At 44.2% G+C, this 27591-nt stretch overlaps 1 protein-coding gene across 6 annotated transcripts in view; it reads right to left on the reverse strand.

Annotated features, from left to right (window-relative positions):
• Nucleotides 1–423: 423 nt before the first annotated feature.
• Nucleotides 424–27591, reverse strand: part of SPECC1 (sperm antigen with calponin homology and coiled-coil domains 1) — a 279082-nt gene continuing 251914 nt past the window's right edge. For all 6 annotated transcript variants that reach the window (XM_026005582.2, XM_072730488.1, XM_072730487.1 and 3 more), the window contains 3 exons: nt 20753–20869; nt 13787–13846; nt 424–3866 (listed from right to left, as the gene is read on the reverse strand). In XM_026005582.2, coding sequence (XP_025861367.2) covers nt 3777–3866; nt 13787–13846; nt 20753–20869 — 267 coding nt within the window. In that variant the 3' untranslated portion in view covers nt 424–3776. The remainder of the gene's footprint in view (nt 3867–13786; nt 13847–20752; nt 20870–27591) is intronic.

The raw sequence follows: 27591 nt of genomic DNA on the forward strand, positions 1-27591 counted from the left end.
GTGAGGGTGACCCCCCACAGGGCCTGAAGAGCACACAGGGCGGACCAGGGTCTGGACACACCGGCGTCCTGCTCCTGCTGGAGGTCACATGGACTGTGCCTCCTCAATCCCCACCTGCGGATTCCGGGCCCGATCCCGGCTCATCGTCCCAGCTCTGCAGCACCCGTGCGCACCCTCCCCCCCAACGGGTCACTGGGACAAGGAACGGCAGTCCCAGCAGGAGGGTTGCGAATGCGAGGAGGCGGAAAAGCCATTGGGACCCCGGGCCTTTCCCATAACTTCCAGTGACACGGGCGAGAGCTCAGCGGGGACCATGGGCCCAATGAGCAATAAAGATCAGGAGGCGCCTGTCGGCATGAGGCTTGCCATTCTGATGGAAGGCTGACAATGACAAGGAGTGTCACTGGGAAAAAGTCACAATCAGACCGAAACAAAATAGATTTATTAGAAATATTCCACAGCCACACATCCCAGCTTCCGCATTAATAGCTGGATACACCACGTGGGTGTGTCCCGTCCTCCCGGCGCTGGGGGTGCCCTTTGTAGAAACGAGGCCACAGATGTATCAAGTGCATTCAACTAATGTAGTTAAAATCAGGGAGCTACTGAGGATATTAGAGACTTAGCCAAGGTCTAACCTGGGTCAGAAAAGTGAAATACCCAGGGAGCCGGGGCAGATGCAATATTAAAAATACTTTTTGCAAACGTGGCTAGGCTATATTCTTGACCGCACGTCGCCGGTGACTCGTGCCGAATGGCGCTCCAGCTTGGGGATGGAGGAGCTGCCGCCGATTTGGCAAATGGGTTTGCAGACACAAGTCCTCTCCTTCCACAGGCTCTGAAATGCCTGCCCTCCCCCGACAAGGAAGTGGGACTGGGGGGCTTCAGAGGAACGGCCAGTGTTGTTTTCTTGGGGGGGTTGGAAACACCGCAGATACTGGTCACCGCCAGATGGCTCTTTGCTTTGGGACACTTTGGTCTCAACCGAAGCTAGGAAACAATAGCTGAATAAAGAACAAAAACCAAAGACTAACCTCATTTCTGAAGTGAGAAGGGAATAGGACACCAGAAGTGGGCATTTGCCTGGTTCCTCAGAATGGCTAATGCGGGGTGGGGGGGACGGGGGGCTGGCACCAGAGCTCACGCCCAGGGATCTCACAGCAAGGAAAGCCACGGACAGCTCTTCACGGCTTTAAAAACCACCTCTGCTCTTCGGGGTCTTGCCTTTTGCATCTGTCTTTTACATAAGAACAGTACATTTTACAGAAAGAGGATCCACAGAAACACCAATGACTTTAAATGAAGGCAGGAGAGAACCAAAGTGGCTACTGCAGCATCGGAAAGCCTCAGGACAGGAAACCGGAGACCGTAGTTTGCTGACCCTACCTTGTTTTCTCAATTAAGTTCCCATGTTCACCTTGTGCTCTGAGCTCTTCAGCTAAAAATCGATCTAAAAACCCCATCCTGCAGCCCAGCCCCAGGTGGCCCGGGACAGCCCCCCTACCCAGGTCCTGCAGGTGCTGTAAGGCCTGGTTCCTCTCCCAGGGCCTGCAGGGCTAGACCTGCCCCCGATGCCACCCACGAGCAGGACACGCACTTCCCCTTCTAGAAGCATGCCCACTGGTAAAGAAAATGGTAGCCAAGGAGCTTCTTTGAGTTATAAAAATAAATCGCCCACGGCCTTTCTTTCCTTCTTTATCGCCTGAAGGGAGCAGGCTCCAGTGTAGGGCAAGGGGAAGGAGAAGCATCACCACTGCATAGACGCTGCTGCTTCACCCAGAGCTGGATCTTCAGGCTCATTTACAATAATCACTAAAAACAGGGCCCTGGTAATGCTGAACACCCGCTCCAGGTATCCCAAGAACCTCAACTGCTTCTCCCACAGAAACCCTGCGGTAATCCCAGATTAAACACACAGGCAACAGCTCACCCCAACTGCCTGGGATGTTGCCTTTCCCTACTGCAACAGAGACCAAGGCAGTCGCTGAGTTAATGAAAATGCATCAGTTATGTCAACAAAAGGCAGGTGCCTGGAGCAACATGGGATATCTTCCATTTGGATACGTTCCTCAGGAAGGAGTAAATTTAATTTGTTCAGACTTTGCCTCTCCACCTCCATGCAAAAACGAAGGAGCCACTTAGGGGGTCGTCTTTAGCAACTATGCTCAGGGCCCGGCCCTGGGGAGTGAGAGGAAGGGGTTCTCTCCTCTCAGGGGTTGTCAGGGAACTGTGAAAACACACATAGTAGTTCCCTGGTCCCATTCCAGATACTCTGAGTCAACGGATGGGGCAGGCTGGGGATAGGGGTGTTTTTAACTAGCTCCCTGGGAGATTCTGATCTCAGGCCCCAAAGGAGAACCGTAAGCAGGCCGCTGTGGCCGCTCGAGGAGGAGGGATGGCCCCTCTGCAAGGCAAAGCTGTCACCTGTACTGAGGTGGTACTGGTCATGCCTCTTCCAGGACAGGGACCAGGTTGCCTGACCAAGCAGTAAATCAGAGATAGACCTGAAAATGACGCAGTACTGTAACTGCCAGTGCCAGAGGTGAGGATGGCTCTTTGTCAGAGGGGCACTCGTACCAGCAGGTGGTGGGTGCTGACAAGTCCCCTGACAGCAGGTGGGAGTCACATGCGCTGGGTAATGTGCATCGATGTGCCCAACAGGAGCACACTGCAGGCAGTTAGCAGGTGCCCACCTGCACTTTCCAGGTGACCCTGGGCTGCTCTGGGAAGGGCTCCGCTGCCACTAAGGGTGACAGCAGGATAGGAGACTCAGGGCTTGCTTTTGCCAAGCAAATGTGAGGGGCCTGATGAGGTTCTAAACACCAAGTCCAGAGTTGAAATAGCATTCACATTTGCTGTTTGCCCAGTATCCCAGGAAATACCCCTCTGCAGCCTATGTGTGCAAACTCATGAAGACCTGGGTGGGCACAGGCCACTTCGCATGTGAGGAACATTCTGTACCCAGGGGAGACGGGTGTGGGCGAGAATGGTACCAGGAATGAACAGGAGGACAAGGCGGGGGTAAGGGTGGGGACAGTGGCTGACGTCTCTCTCTCGGCCTGTGAGCGACCGGAGCTCTGAGCGTGAGTGCGTCCAAGCACACAGACACACACTTCTATCTGCAGGCCACCCCCCGGGGACACAGCAGCAAATCACCCAGGGGCTACTCTATATTCTCACGCCTTTTCCTTTCCATCCAAAGATTCCAATAAGTGACAGCAAGTTTGAAAAAGTGCAATCAGGTTCCAGGGTCAAAACTGGAATCTGGAAAATAAGCATATTTCCCAAAAAAGGCGGGGCTCATGTGTCTCCAGGCTGCTCGAGAGCAAAATGTCTTTTTGTGTTTGGTTGGCTGTTTCTGTTTTGGACGGGGTGGGCGGTGGGAAGGGCAAAGTTTCTAACAAGGCAAAAGGCTGGATTTTTCATGAAAATATGACTGATTTGGAAGTGTTTGTTGTGAATCTCAGCAGCTCATGCGTCAAATGGCACCGTGTCACTGGAGATGTCCTACTGGGTTCTTGTGGGGTGGGCCTGGGCAAGGACCCTTAGGTCTGGAAGGAAGGAGGCCCGTGGGAGAGCACGCTTCCTCAAGACACTCCAAATGCATCTGGATTTAAAGCGGGTGTGAGGTGGAACCCAGCTCCGTTTCTCATTTGTGTGTTGGTCCCCCTGGATTGAGCGTCGTGGGTGGTGGATGGAGCAGGGCCTGTGGAAAGTGACCAGGTGCTTCCACGACAAGCTGCAGGCAGCAGGGCGTGCTCTCAGGACCTCCAGGCTTATGTCTCAAAGTACTTGTAGATCTGGGCCACGTACTGCATCACGCTCTGCCAGTCAGGTCGGTCTGTGTACAGCATCTCACTGAGTTCCTGCAGGAGAAAAGACGAGGTCACAGTGGGAACACCACAGACCCCCACCCCTGACAAAAGGGCTGGGATTCAGGTTGGGGCTGGTACTGCTTAGAAACCCTCCACCTGCTTGGATGGAAGGTGTAGGCAACACTGAAGTGATATTAAATGTTAAAAGAAAAGCAGTTTATTCCTATTTAATGGGGAGATACCGTCCCTTTTATTTATTTATTTATTTATTTATTTATTTATTTATTTAATTAATTTATTTATTTTGATACCATCCCTTTTAAAAAGACTAGATCTGACTTCCTGGCCCATTTCATCTTAATAACAGGACAGCATTAAAAAAATGTTTTGGAAAGGGAAAGTCACCCATAATTCCACTATCATAGCATGATTTCCACTTTTCTAAGTTATACTGGAATGTACATTTATGTTCTCTCATACTTCCATCAAGTGGACACACTTTTGTGCACTCTGTGTGTGTGTGTGTGTGTTTTAGAGGTAGAGAGCTAGGGGGTGGTGGGAGGGGCAGAGGGAGAGAGGGAAAGAGAGAATCTTAAGCAGGCTTCATACCCAGCGCAGAGCCCATGTGGGGCTCACTCGCACAACCCTGAGATCATGACCTGAGCCAAAGTCAGGTCAGATGCTTAACTGACTGAGCCACTCAGGAGCCCTCTGTGCTTTTCTACTTAATGTTTTCCACATGCAGTTTTACAAGCTGCCATGCTGGCTGTCATGGCAGTTGATGCACAGAGTCCAAGGAACTACTGCCTCACAATCGACATGACATCTAATGTGACATCTCCACACGACCAACTTTGTGATAAGCACCTTTGTGGGATACCGTTGAATTCGTGCCTTGAGGTGAATTCCCACGAATGGGGTTACCACGAAAGCCTTGAACCAACTGAACCTGCAACCCCTGTCTTATCAGAATTGAGTATTAGACCACTTAGTGTTTGTTGTGGTTGCTTCTCCCTTGCTTTAGTGGGGAATCAGCAAGCAAGCAGTGGAGGCCAGAGAGTGACAGGCAGGAGGGCTGGCTGCTCCGTCAAGCAGCCGCCACATGTTCCTGAAATTTGTGCTGCTGTACGTATTAAATAATTCACTGCAGGACTGAGTTTGGATTCTTTTGTAGTCATGAGAGAACAGTACGAAAGGACTCTGATGTAAAGCCAAGAGCAGGGATGTGGTGGAAAAATCAAGGCTGAACCTATTTGGCACATATGTTCTTGGATGGTGACAGAGACCTGTAACCAGCCATTTATTTTGTCTCCACGACATCTAAATATATTTTATGAGTTTTGCTTCCTGGTTGCGCTAAAAAATTATCAGCATATCACTGGCAAGGAAGGATGTGTCTTCCGTCTCAGAGAGGACATGGGAATCTGATCAATATTCACAGCTTTGGGACACCCAGGTGGTGCAGGATCACACCTTTGAGCATCTGCCTTCAGCCCAGGGCATGATCCCAGGGTCCTGGGATTCAGTCCTGCATCCGGCTCCCCACAGGGAGCCTGCTTCTCCCTCTGCCTGTGTCTGCCTCTCTCTCTCTGTCTCTCATGAATAAATAAATACAATCTTAAAAAAGAATTCACGGCTTTACTCAGACTATCTTATCACATGCTTGAACCTAACAGTAATAACAATTAAAAAATTGTTTTTATAAATATAAAATTATAACAATAATAACAATAATAAAAATACTCTGTACATTGTCAATACTTCTTCAAACATTTTGAAGGAACAATGGAGCACATTTCAGAAGAAGGGAGAGTATGCTGCCTAAACAAAAATCTGGGACATTTATTTGAATTAGTAGCTGAAAACCTTTCAAAATAGAAAACACTGGGCCCAGATGGTTTCACTGGCAAATTCTGCTAAATACTTAAGGAAGAAGTAATACCAATTCTACACATTCTCTTCCAGGAAATAGAAGAGGAGGGCACACTTCCTCACTCCTTCTGCAGAGCCAGTGTGGCCCTAACGCCAAACCAGGCATAAACATTACAAGCTACCAATGTCCCACATGAACACAGACACAAAAGTCCTTAACAAATATTAGCAAACCGAATCATGATCAAGTGGGGTTCACATTAGGAATTCAAGACAGGTTCAACATCCATCAAAGTTTAACAGGCTTAATGAGAAAAATTATATTATATCAACAGATGCAGAAAAAAGCATTTATACATTCTTGAAGATATTTGTGAGTTTGGTCCCAGACCACCACAATAAAGCAGCACAAACAAGTCAAATGAATTTTTTCAGTTTCCAGTGCACATAAGTTACATTACGTGTGGTCTATTATGTGTGCAACAGCATGTGTCTAAAAAAACCCCAAAAATGTATATTTGATTTTTGCATAACACAAGTTTGAATTGTGTGGATCCACTTATTTGTGAACTTTTTGGGATAAATACGGTATGGTACTATAAATATATTTTCTCTTCATTTTTTTTTAAAGATTTTATTTATTTATTCATGAGAGACACAGAGAGAGAAAGAGAGGGAGAGAGAGAGAGAGAGAGAGAGGCAGAAGCACTGAGAGAGCCCGCTGAGCCACTCGGGCTGCCCATATTTTCTCTTCTTTATGATTTTCTTAACAACATACTTCACTTTAAGAATATAGTATATAATATCTAAAACATACAAAATATTTGTAATAGATATTATTGGTAAAGTTTCTGGTCAACAGTAGGATATTAGCAAAGTTTCTGGGGAGTTAAAAATTAAACAGAGATATTTGCATGGGGGGGATTGGTGTCCCCCAACCTCTATGCTATTCAAGGGTCAACTGTACATACCTTAATTAAAAAATATTTTATTGCTAAAAAAATCCTAACCATCATCTAAGCTTTCAGTAAGGTGTAATCACTGATGACAGATCACCATCACAAATATAATAATAATAAAAATATAATTATAAACAATAATTTCAAGAATTACCAAAATGTGACACAGAGACACAAAGTTAGCACCTGCTGTTGGCACAACAGAGGTGAGACTGGCTTGATGCAGGACTGCCACAAATCTTCCAGTTTGTAAAAGAAAATGTGGGGATCCCTGGGTGGCTCAGCAGTTTAGTGCCTGCCTTGGGACCAGGGTGTGATCCTGGGGTCCCGGGATCGAGTCCCACATCAGACTCCCTGCATGGAGCCTGCTTCTCCCTCTGCCTGTGTCTCTGCCTCTCTCTCTCTCTCTGTCTCTCATGAATAAATAAATAAAATCTTAAAAAAAAATGCAGTATCCGTGAAGCTCAATACAGTGAAACACAAATGAGATATGCCTGCTTACAGAATTCAACAACTATTCATGACAAAAACTCCTGAAAAGCTAGAAAAATAGAAGATACACACAAAAACTGAAAGTTGACTTAATGGAGAGAGACTGGATACTTTCCCACTAAGATGAGGAGAAAAGAATAAGGCAAGGATGTCTTCTCTCACCTTTCCCATTCAACACCATGCCAGAAGTTCTAGCTAATGTAATAAGGCAAGAAAAAGAAACAAAAGGCATAGACTGGAAAGGCAGGACCAAACCTGTTTTTATTTTTTTATTTTTTTCAAACCTGTTTTTATTTGCAGATGACATGATCATCTATGTAGAAAACTCCACAGAGTCTACAAAACAAAAAACCATTGGAACTAATACACAAATTTAGCAAGATCTCAGTCGATAGCTTTCCTATTTTATATACCACCAATGAACAACTGAAATGTGAAACCAAACCAAACCAAATCATTTAAATGGCACTAAATTTTAAAAAATTTTTTAAAACTTGCTTATAAAACATTATATGCAAAAAACTACAAAACACTGATGAAAAAAAATCAAGAAGCAGGCACTTGGGTGGTTCAGTGGTTGAGCACCTGCCTTTGGCTTAGGTTGTGACCCCAGGGTCCTGGGATTGAGTGCCTGTGGGGAGCCTGCTTCCCCCTCTGCCTATGTCTCTGCCTCTCTGTGTCTCTCATGAATAAATAATTAAAATCTTGAAAAAAAAAATCAAGGGACGCCTGGGTGGCTCAGTGGTTGAGCATCTGCCTTTGGCTCAGGGTGTGATCCTGGGGTTCTGGTTTCAAGTCCCCACGGGCTCCCTGCATGGAGCCTGCTTTTCCCTCTGCCTGTATCTCTGGCATTCTCTCTGTCTCTCATGAATAAATAAAATCTTTAAAAAAAATCAAGAATCTCTAAATAAATGGAGAGTATTCGATGTTTATGGATCAGATAACTAAGTATTGATAAAATGTCAATTCTTCCCAATCTGATCTATAGATAGAACACAATCCCAATCAAAACCCTGGCAAGCTTTTCTGGGGGATTGACACTGACAATCTGATTCTAAAATGTATACAGCAAAGGCACTAGGACAACCAAAGAAATTCTAAAAAAAATAAAATTGGAAGGCTTGATTTCATGATCTATCAAGTTGTATGAATCAGGACAGTGTGGCGCTAAGTGACAGATGCGTAGATCATGTTACATGTATTTTACCATAATAAAAAAAATTGAAAAAAAAAAGAGATAAAGCTTCCTGTCCTTGGGATCTCATGGTCTCGGGGGGATGGAGATAAGCCCTATAATCAGATATATTACAATGTAACACTGCATGAGCTATATAGTACTGAGTACATTGTGCATTAAGAGCCCAGAATGTGGACATGGCTGTCCTGGATGAAAGGTCATACAGTAGGTGAGACGTGGGCTCTGGAGAAGACCTGCCTGGTTGACTCTTGCCTTTGCCAGTCACTAGTGTATGACCTTTTATGGACCTGTGCCTGCCTCAGTGGTACACCTGTAAAGAGCATCTGTCTTCACAGGACTTTGGAGAGGACTCAATGAATCAACACACAGAAAATGACTGGGGGCGCCTGCATAACTCAGTTGGTTGAGCATCCAATTCTTAATTTCAGCTCAGGTCATGATCTCAGGGTTGTGAGATTGAGCCCTGGGTTGGGCTCTGCATTCAGCAGGGAGTCTGTTTCTCTTTCTCCTCTTCTCCCTCTGTCCCTCCCCCTGCTTGCACACACACTCTGTCTCTAAATAAATAAACAAAATCTTAAAAAGAAAATGGCACATAATCAACACAAAAAATATTTTTCATACATTTTCATACTTCATAATGCTAAACTCACATTAATTCTTTAAGTATACCTCATAAAGTTTATACTACAGAGCAGGCTCAGTTTAGGAATCATTTTGATAGCCTCATAAAATCCTGAATTGTAAAGACTTCCCTGTCCTGATCTCTGTGTGTAGTGACTGTTTGGGTGGCTTACTCAGTAGGCAACACCCCAACAGATGGTATGACTCAGCATGAGGGTCTTCTGTTTACCAGGATACAAACACATCAACCCTCGGAGGACATACATTCTGACTGTCTTTTCAGTAATAGCAATGATACCACATGTCCTCTCTCACCTATTCTTTCTCTGAAGAGTTGCTCACACTTGGTGGGCTAAACCTCTATGTTACACTGTGGCTGAGAAGGAACGCATTGTAAAATTGGGAAAACATGATCGAGCTTTCATTTAAGAAATAATCTCATCCTTGCTAATATGCTACACCAGAAACCTATATTTACTTGGATATACACATATAAGTGAACTTTTTTCCTCACTAATCTTACAATAGATCTTGATCAAAGGCTTGGGGTTATTACTGCTGCCAATTCTGCATATACATACATATATATATATTTTTAGAAGTTATCATGTGTAATTAAAGATTATTTTTCAATCCACATCAAGATACTGCAAAGCAAACTTAATAATGTGGGAAGTTTCTGTTTTGTGGATGGCACCAACTAGTTACATTGCTCACAAACATGCTCCCTAAATGTTTTTCAGATTAATTATTATGCTTGCCAGTATCTTGTCTCAGACATCCGTAAAAATGAAACTGCTGCCTCTGACAATTAGTTCAGCAAGATGATATCATTCCTAGCTTTCACTAACTCCTGTAGTGTGTCAGATTAAAAAAAAAATAGGGAGAAAATGTTAAAAAAGCAATTGTTAGCTGTAATGCTACAGAGGAAAACATATCCGCGTAGACTATCATCTAACAAGTTCTCATTTCTTCTTTGATTCCTTACGTTGATTATCTGTTGTTACTTGGTAGCTGTTCAGTGTTTTAGAAGGGAAGATAAATCAGGTTTCTGTTATTCCATCTTGGCCAGACATGTATGTCACCTCCTTTCCAAATTCTCTAGCCTTTTATTTATGTGATAGGGACATCTGTTTCTTAAAAGTTTCACAGAATTTGGACTTACTGGGATTTTTGGTGCGCATGATTACATTTTTAAACAATGAATTCAATTTCTTAATAGTTAAGGTTCTTTCACTTTTTTAAAAAAATATTTTGTTTATTTATTCATGAGAGAGAGAGAGAGAGAGAGTGAGGCAGAGACATAGGCAGAGGGAGAAGCAGGCTCCACACAGGAAGCCAGATGCAGGAGTCATTGTATCATTTGATTCATCTTATTTGAGGTTAAGAATCTATGGTCTTTCAACATTCTGGAAAAACTACAGGTATCATTTCTTTAAATATTCTCTCTTCCACTCTTTCCTCTTCTGGAATTTCCACTGATCATGGGACTTAGAAATTGTCTGATTTTATCTTCCACTCTCTTAAACTCTGCAATGGACACTACCAGTTGGTTAATCTAACAGTCATTCTGAACCTCTCTATCCTTTGTAGGCTTCCTGCTAAAGAGAATGGAGAATATAAATTGCTTACTTTTTCAAGTTCCCTTGCAGCTGGGCTGGTCAAGTAACAGGGTACTGCCAATGGGCTGCAGGGACTCTGGAAACTTTTTGATTTCTTTATCAAAGGGGTAAGATATGAGGCACTTGTTCTATCTGTTCTCTGTCCTTCCTGTCCTGCAGATGGGAGTAATGTCTGGAGCCTGGCAACCATGTTCAACTGCAGAGGACGTGGGGACAAAGAGCCAATAGGTTAAAGATGGTGGGCTGCAGATAAGACACACTCTGGGATCCTTGTTTATAATATTGAGCAGTTGGGGCACCTGGGTGGCTTATGGTTGAGCATCTGCCTTTGGCTTGAGTCATGGTCCCTGGGTCCTGGGATCAAGTCTTATGTCAGCCTCCCTGCAGGGAGCCTGCTTCTCCCTCTGCCTAGGTCTCTATGTCTCTCATGAATAAACAGAATCTTAAAAAAAAAAAAAAAAAAAAAAAAGAAGCAGTGAACCAATCCTGCTTCTGGACTTCTCATTAAAAAATAAAATTAGGGGGGATCCCTGGGTGGCGCAGCGGTTTGGCGCCTGCCTTTGACCCAGGGCGCGATCCTGGAGACCCGGAATCGAATCCCACGTCGGGCTCCCGGTGCATGGAGCCTGCTTCTCCCTCTGTCTGTGTCTCTGCCTCTCTTTCTCTCTCTCTGTGTGACTATCATAAATTTAAAAAAAAAAAAAATTATAAAAAAAAAAAAAATAAATAAAATAAAATTAACAGCTTTATGGTTTAAGCAACTGTTAGTTGGATTTTCCATTTCTTGAATTTATCTTTTTTTTTTAAATATTTTATTTATTTATGTTGAGAAAGCGAGAGCGAGCATGCACACATGTGCATAAGTGTGTGTGTGTGGGTAAGGGCAGAGGGAGGGTCTCATGACCCTGAGATCATGACCTGAGCCAAAATCAAGAGCTGGACACTCAACAAACTGAGCTAACCAGGCACATACCCCACCCCCATTTCTTGAATTTGAATACATACTAATAAAATCCCTCTATTTTCCACTTTTTAAATGTCTGTGTTATTTTCTGCATAATTTCCTCAGTTCTATTTTGCAGCTCAGGAGTTCTCTCTCCTGCTATTTCTTTTCTTTTTTTTTTTTCTCCTGCTATTTCTAATCATGTTTTCAACTCCGCTGGGTTTCTTAATTCCCAATTTTATTTCTACAAGTGTCATTTGATCCTTTCTCCATATTTTTTTATTTTTTATTTTATTTTTTTCTCCATATTTTTTTATAGTACCATCCTCCTTCTTTATGATTTTTATTCCCTCTTTTATCTCTTTAATATGTTTTTTTTCCAAGATTTTATTTATTTATTCATGAGAGACATACAGAGAGAGAGGCAGAGACATAGGCAGGGGGAGAAGCAGGCTCCATGCAGGGAGTCTGATGTGGGATTCAATCCTGGGACTCCAGGATCAGGCTCTGAGCCGAAGGCAGGCACTAAACCGCTGAGTCACCCAGGGATCCCCTCTTTAATATGTTTAAACATAGTCTTTTGTAGTCTCTTTCTTATTATTTTATTATCCCACACTCTGGTAGATGATCCTCTTGTTTGCTCTGATGACTAGCTCAACTGGATCATTTTCTTGAGTGTTTTGTAATTTTGGATTGTGAGTGTAACTGTGGCCATTGTACTACTAGCTCAGAAGATTCTGCCTCAGTATAAACAAGGGGCTTCTTGTGGCACAGATGATATTATTATTATGATTATTTAAAGATTTTACTTATTTATTCATGAGAGACAGAGAGAGAGAGAGAGAGAGAGAGAGAGAGGCAGAGACACAGGCAGAGGGAGAAGCAGACTCCAAGTGGGGAGCCCAATGTGGGACTCAATCCCGGGTCTCCAGGATCACACCCTGAGCCAAAGGATGCTCAACCACTGAGCCCCCCAAGTGTCCCTAGCACAGATATTATAAATTTGGACTCTAAATTTTGTCTGGGTCGGTTTTCTTTTCTTACAGATTTTCTTTTTTTCCAGCCACAAAAAAATCTAAGGTGGAGATCAAGCTTCCTTATAACTTCCCTAGACTGGCAGGTAGAGGTTTTTTTTTTTTTTATTTTCCCTTTCACTAAGAACATCATTTTGTGAGCCTGGGTTTTGTGCAAGGGTCTCAGGACTAATGTTCTGCTGATGGGAGCTCAGAGCCTTGTCTCTTGTTCCTGTGTGGACATTAAATAAAACATACCCATTAGGTACCCTTTTACTACATGCCCTCTACCAGCACTCCAGTTTATGCCTCATGGCTCTGTTTTTCACTTTTCTTTGAATTTCTGACATCTGGTCATTTCCCAGTCTTTCTTCAGACCTCAACTATGTGTTGATGTTTTTATAATTACATTTTATCAGATTTCTAGGTGACTTAAACAGCAGAGTTTTATTTTATTTTATTTTTTAAAAAAGATTTATTTATTTATTCATTCATTCAGAGAGAGCGAAGAGAGAGGCAGAGACACAGGCAAAGGGAGAAGCAGGCTCCATGCAGGAAGCCCGATGTGGGACTGGATCCTGGGTCTCCGGGATCACACCCCGGGCTGCAGGCGGCGCTAAACCGCTGTGCCACCGGGGCTACCCAACAGTAGAGTTTAAAAAAAAATTTTTTTTAAAAAGATTTTATTTATTCATTCATGAGAGACATAGAGAGAGAGAGGCAGAGACACAGGCAGAGAGAGAAGCAGGCTCCATGCAGGGAGCCTGATGGTGGGACTTGATCCCAGGACTCCAGGATCATGCCCTGAGCCAAAGACAGATATTCAGACCTGAGCCACCCAGGTGTCCCGAACAGTAGAGCTTTAATGATAATTCAGTCCACTGTGCTTCCAGAAATGAAATTTATCCACAGTGAAATCTTTGGAAAAAACTCTAGATCATATGTGGTTAGATCAGCTGAATTAATTTTTTTTTTTTTTTAAAGTAGGCTCCATACCCAGTACTCAGCCAAGTTGCGGGGCTTGAATTCACAACCCTGAGATTGAGACACAAACTGAGATCAAGAGTCAGATGTCTAACCAACTGAGCCACCCAGGAACCCCACAAATATTTTTACATTAGGGATCATGAGTAACAGATCTTTAGCAAATAGATTTTAATGTTCTATAAGAAATTGTTTAGTAGATGGCATAAAGTTCTTTCTCCTCTAAGTAGAATAAAGTATCACAAAGATATAAAACAGGATACTTACCAGGCTGGGTTTGATGCCTACACTTTCGGCTGCTTCAAATGCCAACAAGAGATTCCTTTTCTAGGTTAAAAGGACAGAGATTGGAATTATCAAATAAGAATACACAGCTTTTAAAAAATATATGGCTTTTGTTAGGAAAGAAAACTAAATGACACTTCTACATAGATTATCTACTATTATAAAACACTTAACATTTTTAAGTCAAATATGCAAACAAGGGTTTCAGTCTAAGGAAAAAAACAACTGACAGGTTGTAATTAAAATGATATTACTGATTGATTCCTGACACCCAAAGGTAAATATTTGTTAGTTCAGTTATTTTTCACTTTGTCAGATGTTGGACATACATATGCTGTCGTGTACCAAGAGCTGTTTAATCACAGCACTATCTTGCATTTCCCCCTAGAATTCTAAAGGCACTGTTCCACATTTAGCACTAATTTGTAGCTTCTTTTTGAGACTCTGGCTATTTTCTGATGTTTCCTCACCTGGATGAACTTAAGAATCACTTAATCATGCCTCCTCCCCTCTGTAATTCATTTGAGAGTCATTAGGGTTACATTAAGATTTAATTTGATTGGTAAATTAAGTATAATCCAGAGAGTCATGTTTCTGGAAGTAAGCATTCATGTTTTATGTTTCCCAGTAGAATTTTGTGATTTTATGCATTTGGATTTTGTACACAATTTTATCTTTTTCCATTTCCCCACGGTCCCACCCTCTGTCCCTGGGCACACATCTTTTTCCTGAATGTTGAGGGCTCTGCCCTGACACTGAGGCAAACTTTCTGTTCTAGGTACCAGGTCACAGAAAAACACTAAGACAAGGCTATGCACGTTTTCTCTCAGGCTGTGGTCAAGGCCTGGGAAAGTTGTTGATCTGTGGTCATCTTGCCCAAGCCGCCAGCCCTCTTCCTCCAAATTAAGGGAAATTTATGGGCATGGAGTGGAAACCTTAGACTTGTTTCCATAACACTGCTCTCTGTTCTGCTGAGAAGGGAACTGTAAAGTTGGCTCCTGGCTTCCTTTAATTGAGCCCAACTTGTGGCAGCCATCTCCTATTCTGTGCTAATTTTCAAGTCCTTTTGGTTAGTTTTGAGGAAGAAGGGGCTAAGCCAGTTTTTCAGCTGCTGTTATTCCAGAAGTCATGGCTTTTGATATGTAATGCCAACTCGTTTTCTAAAATGCTACACTGGGGATGACTGGCTGGCTTAGTTGGTGGAGCACTCAGACTCTTAATCTCAGGGTTGTGAGCTCAAACCTCACATTGGGCATGTAGTTTGCTTTAAAAAATAATTAGAATACTGGGGTCCCTGGGTGGCGCAGCGGTTTAGCGCTTGCCTTTGGCCCAGGGCGCAATCCTGGAGACCCGGGTTTGAGTCCCACGTTGGGCTCCCAGTGCATGGAGCCTGCTTCTCCCTCTGCCTATGTCTCTGCCTCTCTCTCTCTCTGTGACTATCATAAATAAAAATTAAAAAAAAATAATTAGAATACTGTACCAATTTTTTTTCTTTTTAGAAAGATTTTATTTGCTTATTCATGAGAGACACAGAGAGAGAGGCAGAGACACAGGCAGAGGGAGAAGCAGGCTCCGTGCGGGGAGGCTGATGGGGGACACAATCCCAGGACCCTGGGATCATGACCTGAGCCAAAGGCAGATGTTCAACCACTGAGCCACGCAGGTGCCCCTGCACCAATTTTCAATTCCAGCAACCATTTATAATAAGTGTCCATTTTCTCATACTGCAGGGGCTATTATGACCAAGCACTGTTACTAATTCTTTCATTACAACACTGGCCACTTAGAGGTGGCCAGGTGGGAGAAAGCTGCCACTTACCCGGAGCAGGAGGGAGTGTGCCCCAGGCGGAAGCCTGGAAGGGTCTCACTCAGCCTAGCTCTGCCCACAGGCCAGAGCCCTTCCAGCTCCAGGACAGTGTAAGCCCCTGGTAGAGATCGCAGCCACTGCCAGGGCATGTCATCTAAAAGTGACAGCCAGCAGAAGGCATCCCAAGTTCAGATTTCTCCTCTTACGTTAACATTTTGTTTCAGACACTTGCATGAAAATACTCCATTCTATCACCTGAATCTGAGTAGCCCCCATGGAAGAAGTTTCATACGCTTTTTTAAAAAAAGATTTTATTTATTTATTCATGAGAGGCAGAGAGAGAGGCAGAGAGAGATGCAGGGGGCCCGATGTGGGACTCGATCCCAGGACCCCAGGATCATGCCCTGGGCCGAAGGCAGGCGCTAAACTGCTGAGCCACCCAGGGATCCCCTTCTTATGCTATTACAAAACTGTCCAAATCTTCCACTGGCTCTAACATACCTCTTTAATGTCTTAGAAGACATCCTTATTAGTTTATAAGAAATTCCCTATTTAACACTGATGTCAAACTTAGCTTGGTTTCATCACTTCCAACTAGGAAGGAGGAACAGCTTATGATTTCTGAACTTCCTGGGGTACCATTAATCTCACAGACCCAAAGTCTTTCACCTGGGTACTCCCTGAGAACAGCATCCTAGATTAGGGGGAAAAAATTCAACCCTACCTGTGGAGAATAGGAGCCCACGTACCACAAAGACAATAGGAAGTGAGTACACTGTGGTGTCTGGCTTGTTCTACGGCATATTTCCAGATCCGCAACAGGTCACTAGGTAGCTGGCTGTGTGGTGTGTGGGCATCACAGGCACTTTCACAGGGAAGCAATGCTTGTGATTCAAAGTGTGAAACCAAATACTTTATGTTCATTATTTTCCAACAGATCCGGAGTGATCTGAGGACAAAAAGCCTTGGTATGCCTTGCAGGACAGAAGACAAATATTTCACATTTTTAGGAAGATTCCTGCTTTAGATAGTGTGTGCCTAAGTCCTTAGACGTCTCTTTCCTATAGTTTTACTACGGTCCTCCGGTTATTCTGAATTGTTTTATGCCCACTCTTTACTCAATTATTTTCATAATATCACAGGGAAAAGGCAGAGGCTGAAAAGCAAAGAGAATGACACAGGTCACTGCTGGAGGTGGGCTCTGCCTGCAAGGGGCATGATGCACAGGACCCCACACTGCCCCAGCTTGTATCCTCCTTGCTGGCTGCTCTGCCCTGGTTCCCACTGCTGGGTCACTCTCTACCTAGATAACAAGCACTGGAATCCTCAAGATGCCTTAGCCTTCTCTCTGTGCCTCTTTGACAGTGTGATTTATAGTAAGAAATATATATTTGGTCTTTATGCATGGCTCCTGGGGCAGAGCTCCTAAAATTCTTATAATTTCCCAATGTAAGAGCCACAGGAGCATCTGTTGTTATAATTTTCAGTTTCTGTCCTCGGTTCCAAAAATGGCTTTAGAACTATAAAGTTGAAATTGATGTCTTCTGTTATTCATAACAAACTCCTTTCAACCACACCTGAGTTTACGTTAAATAGGTGATTTTTTGGGGATCCCTGGATGGCTCAGCGGTTTAGCGCCTGCCTTGGGCTCAGGGCAGGATCCTGGAGTCCCGGGATCGGGTCCTGCATTGGGCTTCCTGCATGGAGCCTGCTTTTCCCTCTGCCTGTGTCTTTGCCCCCCCACCCGCCCGTGTGTCTCTCATGAATAAATAAAATCTTAAAAAAAAAAAAGAGGTGATTTTTTGGGATGCCTGGGTGGCTCAGTGGTTGAGCATTTGCCTTGGCTCAGGTTGTGATCCCAGGGTTCTGGGATCGAGTCCTGCATGGGGCTCCCTGCAGGGCACCTCCTTCTCCCTCTGCCTGAGTCTCTGCCTCTTTCTCTGTCTCTCATGGATAAATAAAATCTTAAAAAAAAAAAAAAAGAGGTGATTTTTCAAAACCCTCCAGATACCCTAAGAATGGGGGCTGCTTGCTAGGGGAACCAGTCATGTGATTAGAGAGTTGGAATGTTCACTCCCACGTTCCCTGACCCCACTCTTGGGACAGGAGACAGACTGGAGATTGAGTTCAATCACTAATAGTCAATGATTTAATAAACCATGCCTGTGTAATGAAACCACCATTAAGCTCCAAGGGATGGGATTCAGAAAGCACCTGGGTGGTGAATGCATCTGTGTGTTGGGAGGGTGGCGCACCCCAAGGTCCAAGATGACAGAAGCTCCTGCTCTCCTTTTGGATCTTACCATAGGGGTCTCCTCAACTGGCTGGTCATTAGTGTCATTCAAATATCCTTTGTAATAAACTGGTAACCTAGTAAGTGGACTGTTTCCCTGAGTTCTTGTGAGCCACTCTAGCAAATTTATTGAACCTAAGGAAGGGGTCATGGGAACCTCTGGTTTATAGTTGGTCAGTCAGAAGCACAGGTGACAGCTACAGGTCACTGGGGGCTGAGGTGGAGGGGGAAGTCTTGTGGGACCCAGCCCTTAACCTGTGGGACCCGATGCTCTCTCCAGGTGGAGAGTGTCAGAACTGAGTCACACTTTAGGACACCCAGCTAGTGTTGCAGAATTGCTTGGTGTGTGCGTGTGGGAAAACCCCACATCTATTTACATAAGTGTCAGAAGTGAAACATTGGTAGTAGAGTGGATACAGATGAGTTTTTCTTGAGAACTTCCCTGAGGACCTAGGACCTACATGATCTCCACTCTCATGGCTTAAAAAATCAACTACACCCACCCTGTTTGATACAGTAGCTACACTTGACACATAGCTATTTAAATGAAAAGCCATTAAAATTAAAAATTCAATTTTCCAGTCACTTAAAGCCACATTCAATAGCCCATAGGACTAGGGGCTACCATATTGGATAGCACAAATATAGAACTTTTCCATCATTTCAACTCAATTAGGCAGCACTTAACCTACTCACTGATGACTCCTGAATTTGTATTCCAGCTCTCATCTCCCCTCCAAACTCCACATTTGCTATCCAACTGCCTGCATGACATTGCAAACTACATACTTCATGAACATCTTCCACTTAACATGATTGAAAACAGAACAGGTTTTCTTGTTTTGTTTCCAAATGTTTAATACTCCTGTCCAGCCCTGCTTCACAGACTACAAACAAAGCACCATGCATAAATTTTACGTCTTGAAATTTTTGTACACTCTATAATGGTTAATTCTATGTATCAACGTGGCTAGGTCATCGTACCAGAATGTTATTCTAGATGTTTCCATAAAGGTATTTTTAAGATGAGATAAACATTTAAATTGGTAGACTTTGGGTAAAGCACATTACCTACCATAGAGTGGGTGGGCCTCACCCCATCACACATCCTAATAGTTCTGTTTCTCTGGAGTACTTTAACACTAAAAAATTAAACCACTCTGTTCAGTTATTATTACCATCAATGTCATGACCATGCTTTGGGCTTTATTTAAAAATAAAGTGTGTGGGATAATCAAAACAGAACTTTTCAGCATTTCTACTCCTTCCCCATCTCAGAAAATGACCTGTGAGGCTAGATATGTCTCTCCACCATTTAGAATCCTTTAGCGACTTCCCGTCAAGGATACAGCAAGATGCAGATCCTTCCCAGAGCCATCCATGGGAGCCCTGCAGGGTCTGGCCCCTAGAACCATCACAGGTCACTCTTCGCCACTCACTGCACCCTGGCCAGCGGGCCTCCTTCCACATGTCTGACCGTACCCAGGTGTTTTCTTCGTCTGGCTGCTCTCCCTTACCCTGGAAAGCTCCCCCCAGCTCTTTGTATTATTGGCTCCTTGTTCGTTCTGAAGAGTATTGCCTCTTAGAGAGGCCTTCTCAGCCTTCCTGATCTAACTTAGGAAACCTGTTCCCTCCCACAGCATGAGGTTTCTCTCATAGCTCTTGTGCAATTTATTTATTTATTTATAACATCACCTCTAATAGGTTTACTCACTTGTGGACTGTCTACTTTATTTTTTATTTTTTTAAAAGATTTATTTATTTATGATAGACATAGAGAGAGAGAGAGAGAGAGAGGCAGAGACATAGGAGTAGGGAGAAGCAGGCTCCATGGTGGGAGCCTGACGTGGGACTCGATCCCCGGACTCCAGGGTCGTGCCCTGGGCCAAAGGCAGGTGCTAAACCGCCGAGCCACCCAGGGATCCCATGGACTGTCTACTTTAGAGGGCAAAGAACAGGTCAGGTCTGCATTGTTCACTATTGTCTTTATTACTGTGTATGATGCCTGGCAAGAAATATTTTTTGAGAGAATGAGTGCAGGGCCCAGCATTTTCCTAAGTACACTCTATGAAATATGATTTTATAGGACGTTCTAGGTCAGGGTTTGGCAAACTACAGCCTGTGGACCAAATCTGGCCGGCAGCCTGGTTTTGTAAATAAAGTTTTATTGGAACACAGCATGCCCATTCGTTTCATCTGTGGCCACTTGGGCGCTACCATGGTAGATGAGTAGTTGTGACAGAGACACATACAGTCTACCAGTTGGCCTCCAACAGGAAAATTTGCCAACTCTTGTAGGTAATTTAAAAAAATTCTATGAATCTGACCTATGTGGGGTTAAACGGAGCCACATAGGTTTCTTTAATGTAGGACTTCTTGAAGTCTTTACTGTGCTAATGAGCACTGTGAACCTCTAAGAATGTGACATAATATGCAGTTTCTCAAGCTTATCTAAGCAGGGAAATTTTTTTGATGGTGCTTCCAGTTCTTTGGAAATACTCTGAAAATGCTGGCCCAGGTTTTAAAACCATGAAGGCGAAATTTCACCAGGGTTTTCTCTCTCTCTCTCAAAAAAAAAAAAAAAAAAGGGGTGATAGGAACTTCTCAGCAACCACAGGAAACTGGTCTTCACTCCATTTTTCTAGGCAATGAGGGAAACTGCGAAGTATTTACTGAGGGTGGGATCCTACAACCTCGTCATACACTCAATAATTATCTCTGCCTGGTATCAATAACCTAATTTCCACTTGGAGTCTGTAAACACCACTCCATTGGGATGTACAGTATTACAGGAATTCCCCTTGCATGTTCTAGAGGATGACCAGGGGTGACTGGGCAGGTGACTTACTTTCTCCTGACTGTTCAGCTCCTGATATGGGATATGGGCAGGCAGGTACGTATGGAGGAGAGCACAGAAGGCCAAGCCATCACTCCAGCTGCTGCTGAAATTGGTGATATCAATGTTCTGTAGGGGAAAAAAGCAGTATTACTCTCCAAACTGTGCAAAGTCATAGAATACAAAGGAGACTATGGTAAGACAGGCATCCACCTCTGGGTCTGCAGGAAGTCTGGATAAGAAACCACCCAAGACTTCCAGGAATCCATTTAATTTTGGTACCAGCAATGGCCCAGTGTCATCACATCCATTCACAGGATAGCATGAAAATTTAGTCATCAGAGCTCAAAAACCTGGGGATTTTCTGCTTACCCTGTGGTACATCATAAGTTTTGAGACATCTTATTCTCAAATTAACCCACTCGATCAGCTTTCTAAGTTCCAGAATTTCCCAGGTTTATCTGGTCAAGGAGGAGTCAACAGCATGATCATCATGATGTATGACTCCAATTAACAACAGGCAGACCAAAACAAAACAAAATCTTAAAAACCTACATGGCTCGTCTCGTGGCTTTTTCCCTGCTAATACTCTCTTCTCCTCACACATTGAAGGGCTTCTCAGGGAGAGAAAACTCTTCATACTCAACAGTATCCTTGCCAGCACATCAAATACCCAAGGATTATGAGGCTTCCCAAGGGAAAAGGAACTCCTCCTCTGGAATAGGTGGGAACCCTAGTAGCTGCTTATGAACCCCAGGGATAAGGAAAGCAGAATCTTTATAGGCAGGCAGCCCGTGGAGACAATGGCTTCTGATGGCTCCCCCAGGCAGGTCCCCCAGGCTCCAGATAGCCGTGAAGCCCATCCACCTCTTACATCCTCACACCTGTCACCTGTCCCCCAACTGCCTTTTTCTCCCTGACCATGCTCCATATTAACGGGGTTTTCTTCCCTGGATTCACAAAGCTCATCCCAAATGGAATGAAATTTCAGGTTCCAAAATCTGTGAATTCCTTAACACTTAGGTTATTGTGTGTGTGTGTGTTTAAATATTTTATTTATTTACTTGACAGAGAGAGAGAGCACATGTGTGCACACAAGCACAGGGAGTGGTAGTCAGAGGGAGAGGGAGAAGCAGACTCTGCATTGAGCAGGGAGCCTCGATGCAGGTCTCAATCCCAGGACCCTGGGATCATGACCTAGGCCGAAGGCAGATGCTTAACCAACGAGGCCACCCAGGTGCCCCTAACTTTTAGATTATCTTATGTAGTGGCTGCTTAAATGTATTGAAACAGGCTGGTCCAGGGGCCCTGCCAGGCACTGCAGAAATGTACGCTTCCAGGGCTTTGCTAAACTTGAGGCCTGGGTCTTGGGTACTTCTGGTGCAACAAGAGGACTTGGGCAAGGGTGGTTCCTTCCTGTAATCCACCCACAGCCTCTTGGGCTTGGGGGAGGCACTGAAATCCTTTTCCTCCTCAAGACACCCCAACCTGGGAAGCAGGGCCAGCAAAGTGGGCAAAGGTGAACAGATGATGAAGAGGTGGCTCTTTCTGAAGGCGTGGATGCGGACTCTTTCTCCCTCCCTCTGCCCAAACTAAATGCCAATCAGCAGCAGCAGCTCCACTCTGCTCTGGGAAGTGATTAAGGGTGTCTCCACAGAGGCAAATACACTTTAGTAGGAGAGGAGGGGTGAAGAGGAACATAGCACAAAGGTAAATCAGAATAGGGGAGGGAGACTTTATGGAATTCTTCCTAACACATGTGTAAAGACGTTTTGAAGGACATAAGTAGGTGGAAATGTGTGGTAAAAATATAGTATCCCAGTTTCCCATGTGGAGTCCTGAGGGGTTTGCAAGCAAATGGCCCATGACCTCACTTGAGCATTTTATCTAGATTTTCCCTGTGTTAGTCTGAGCTAACTGGGCCTCTAGCGATGAGGTAGGTCAAATGGCTTATCTCACAGTAAAGACACCGAGACTAGAGGACGTGGTGTCACATGTCATACACATGGTACGTGGATGCTGAATGACAGACACTCCAGCAGGCCGAGGCCCCAACCCTCTGGCCCTTTCTATCAAACCCTTCTGCCTTCCAGCCAGAGTCCAGGATGACCCAGGTGGACCCTAGAACGTCCCCCCAAAGCGCCGGCTTTCAGGAATGTCAGATTCTCCAGTCTACTTTGCAATTACATTTACCTGGGGAAGGATATCTGGCTGAGAGCAACATACAACCATAATAATGCCTCTCTGGTCTGGTTTTCATGACTCAAGCACAACCAATTTTTAAGTGCTGCTAAGCATCAGTGTTACATAAAAGTCTGAGAATGCCCCGTCCCTGTGTTCGGGCTGAATGTGCAAGAGCCAGGCCTCCTGGTAAGCTGATCATTTGCATTTCTGGCTTCAAAAAGTCTCTTTGGAGACTCTGGAGCTACCTGATGGAGCCTGGATGCTGCTTCAGAAATGGGAAATACTGTAATTTTGTATTTTCTCAAGAGGTTTGCATGTTAAAAAAGAAGAGGAAAGACCTACGTGGGGGTCATGCCGTGTCCGGTTCACTCAAAAGTCTCAGGCGCTAAAACGAGATGCGGTGCCTATTACATATAAAGCTCTAAGAATGGGCGTAGGGAGGGCAGTGACATTAGTAGAGTGTCCTCGATGTGCCTGTTGCTGGGCATTTCCTCATTTAATTCTCAGAATGACTGTATATCATAAGTAGCATTATACCCATCTCATAGATGAGGAAGCCAGAGCAGAGAGAAATCTCGCTGGGGCCAGAGTCAGGAGCAAACTGCATTTCTGTGCAACAGCAAAGCACGTGTCCTGTTTGCTGTGCTTCCTTCCTTCTTTTTTCTTTCTTTTCTTTCTCCCTCCTTCTCTGCCTTCCTTCTTTCACAAATTTACTTTTATACCTAAAGTTTTTAAGATTTGGTAAATCTTTCATTTCCAAAAATGTTGAAACATTTTATACACTTATTTCTTGTACCATTTTTTTTAATGATACCAAATGTCATTTTTCTTCATCTGCACAATCTTCAGGAACATTCTGAGAGGCAGAACAGACCAGACCCAAAGGGGTGACAATGCCATCTGTCTCACATAACAAAGTGCCCTGCCTTTCAGTTAACAGAGTGCCACAGAGGAGCAGTTTTTGATCTACAAGTATAAATGAGTGACAGATTGAGACTAAAATCTGGTGAGATCAAAGTCAGGGTTGAAAAAAATCCATCTAAACACTCACAACGTCAGGAGAGCTCAGACAGCCCAGATGCTTCTGGATAGACAGCAGCTCGCAGGCCTCTCCGGAAATGGGAGGCACATTGTAAAGCAGGCCCTGGCACTTCAGCATCCACACCAACACTATACTAGAAATAGGAGTAGTAGCCTATCTTTAAAAACATATATATAGAATTATGGAGATTCCAATTCTAGGCAGGTGATCAAATCCAACATCCAGGTCAGGAAATGCTTCTCTTTCATGTAACGCACATCCGTCATGTTTAAGACTCTTGAGTTGTTCTCACACTGGCAGAGATGAAGGACGACCAGCTACAATCTGTAGCCATATACTCCTTCTAAGAACATGATGCCATCAAGTAAAAACTTTACCCGTCTTCGGGTGAAGTGGAACCACCTCAATTCTTCTTCCCTGAGTGTCACTTGAAATTGTAATTTCATTTGAACAACGAAAGTACCAACAGTTCCCAACTCAACACAGCTCATAGCTGGCTGAACATCTAGAAACATGCATATGTTTACAATACCTCATGTAAAATCATGCAAAGAACTATACAAATCTCAATGGTTGCTTTGTTGCTATCATTATTACAAAAGTGGTTCATTGCTCACTGAGATATATTTTTGTGAGCTGTAATGATATATCTTGGTGAATGAGGAGTTAGCTGATGTGGGGTGCCACACTTTGACAATGCTCGTTTTTCACATGGTGGGCAGTAAGGCAGATGTGTGGGTCTCAGGGAGATGGGCTAAGACACAGTATTGCTGTAGCAACCAGAGAGGGAGAACGAGGTAGTCATGGTAGGAAGTAATTATGTGGACTGTGCCAACACACTGGGTAATGGGCAGAAAGAAAACAATTTCTTAGGCATGGCTAGTTGGTCATTCTCAGGAATATCAGGAACCAGGTAAAGACTAATTCTAGGTCCAACCCCTAAACAGGGGTGAAAAGCTTTATTTTTGATTAGGGTTGATCTGGATTGGCTGGGCCTTGGATGGGGGGTAGGTGACCCTTGCTGAGCTTGTGGGTAACTGACTAGGATAAATGCTACCCTTAACTGGAAGCTAGTAACAGGCAGGGAACAGACAGAGGATTTGGGAGGGCTGGCAATGCTGTGTTTCTAAACCTGGATGCTAACTGCATGGGTACCTTTGCATTGTGAAATTTCACAGAACTGTGCGTGTGTACGTTCTATCTCAGGAAGAAAGGGAGGGGTGAGGGGAGGGAAGATGAGAGGAAGGGAAGGAGGAAAGCAGAAAAGACAGACTGGTCATCTTAAGGGACTGAATTGTGGCTGCTAAAAATAGAGTGAACTTTTTCAATTTTATGTACTATAAGATTTACTGAGGGGGAAAAGCAGAGCAACAACAAAAAGGAACTTCTTGCTGATTATTTCCCTAAGGGAAATGGTAATTACACATTGCAAATTATCTTTAACTTTCTCTGGGATATAAATACCTTGGAGATATTTCTGAGTGGAAAATAATTCTGGGGAAAGGAAGTCTCAGAGATACATGCGTGTATGTGTGTGTGTGTGTGTGTGTGTGTGTGTGTATGGTATATGGTATCAGATATACATATGTATATATATGGTAACATTCCAAGCACCTCCAAAACAGGTTAAGTTACTATGAACGCTTAGAAGACAACTGTGTAAGATATAAAATTTTGTCCTCAGTGCAGCAAAAGTCATTTGAGAAAAGTGAATACACTGAAGGGTTTTTACATGAGAAGCTCAACTAACTAGTGAATATCCAGGAATATTCCCTTGAGTGGCTGAGACTGTAGACAAAGTTCTACGGGGTGAATGTGGAGATAGCACTCGTAAATAACAGGGGGGGGACAAAAGCAAAGCAAAAGCCAGCGATCCACAGCACTTGCTTCTAGAAGGCTCATTTCATTTGCCTTTTGTTGCCTGGAAACAGCAGGGTTTGGTGAAAACATCAGCGCTGGAGAGAAGCTGCAGAGCACATGCTGGAATGGGTCCCATGCTCAATACTACGGAGACCACAACTGGATTCTATAGCTGTCTGGCCCCATTCCCACCATGCATCTTTTCCAAGGATCTCTAGGTTCCGACATTAGCTTTCTGTGAATGGGTTGACTCTGTGGGCACTAAACTCAAAAGTCTAGAAAAAGTTAAAAAGAATAAATCCCAAATCTTCTGGGAGGAAGATAGGAGACTGATGAGAAAATGCAGTTTTTGGGGGTCTAGGGAAGATGGGAGAGAAGAAGAACCCTGAGTCCACCTCCTCCCACCAAGGCTACAACTACACCCAGAGCAGCTCACTATAAAAACCACCTGAAAACCAACAGAGCAGCTCTTCCACAGCTAAAGATGAAAGGAAAAGCCACATGTAGTAGGGTAGCAGGGGCAGAGACATGGTAGGGAACCAAACCCCCTAGTGTGGTGACCTACAGGTAGGAGCAATGTCACAGGTATACAAGTCCTCTTTGAGGATTAAGGCCCGCTTCAGGTACCCCTCCTCCAAACACCCTGGTAAGATGAACCCCCTATAACGTCTGGTTTTGAAAATCAGTTGGGACTTAAATCTGGGAGAGTCCAAGGGCAATAGGAAATGGAGATTCTTGGGATCCCTGGGTGGCGCAGCGGTTTGGCGCCTGCCTTTGGCCCAGGGTGCGATCCTGGAGACTTGGGATTGAATCCCACATCGGGCTCCTGGTGCATGGAGCCTGCTTCTCCCTCTATGTCTCTGCCTCTCTCTCTCTCTCTCTCTCTCTCTCTGTGACTATCATAAATAAATAAAAATTAAAAAAAAAAAAAAAAAAGAAATGGAGATTCTGCTCCTAAAGGGTCAGTGTGCAGTATCATTGGATTTCAGACCCAGAACAGAGGAAGCAGTTTGGAAAGCACCTGGGTTATACTGGAATGAGATTTACTGACTAATTTTAGAATGTGTGCTGGAGGAGCAGGGACCTGTAGAAGCTTTCTCTGATAATGGAAGTGCTGGCAGGTGCTATTTTTCTTGCCCTCCTTCAGCCTAGCTGGCCCTAGACGGGGAGCAGCCATCTGCTGTATCAGCAGCAGTTCTGATACTGTCCATCTACTTTGCCAGCGCTGCTTGCCCAGCCCAGCATTCCCCCTGCAGACCTACACAGCCAATCCACTCACTCTGGCAGGTATCCCTCTCCAAAGTGGCTCATACCCTGCCAACACCTGGTGGGCAGTCCCAGCTGCGACTCGTGTACCTTCCAAGTGACTCCTGCTCCAGGGCAGGGGGGCAGCTCTCCCACTAGCATGTCTGCAGCTTTTGCGGGGCGGGGGGGAGCTCTTGGCCAGCTGTGCTTGGGCCAGCTGTGCTTGGGCCAGTGGGTCCAGAGCAGTTGAGGCCTAGTCACAACAGGAGGGTGCTCATGATCTGGATACAGAATAGTAAAAATCATCCAAATTGAGCAGAAAAAAAAAGAAAAGAAAAGGAATGAAACAAACAAACAAACAAACAAACAAAAAGAAAAAGAAAAGAAATGAAAAGAAATGAAACAGATGAGAAAAGTTAAGAAACCACCAACAGGGCAATGAAGAAATCAGAGAAAATTTAAAAATACCTGAACAAATTTGCATTTGTTCAAAATCTTTGGGATACAGCAAAAGCAGTTC

Source organism: Vulpes vulpes, chromosome 12 (assembly GCF_048418805.1).
Source record: "Vulpes vulpes isolate BD-2025 chromosome 12, VulVul3, whole genome shotgun sequence".
In the NCBI taxonomy this organism is placed as follows: Eukaryota; Metazoa; Chordata; class Mammalia; order Carnivora; family Canidae; genus Vulpes; species Vulpes vulpes.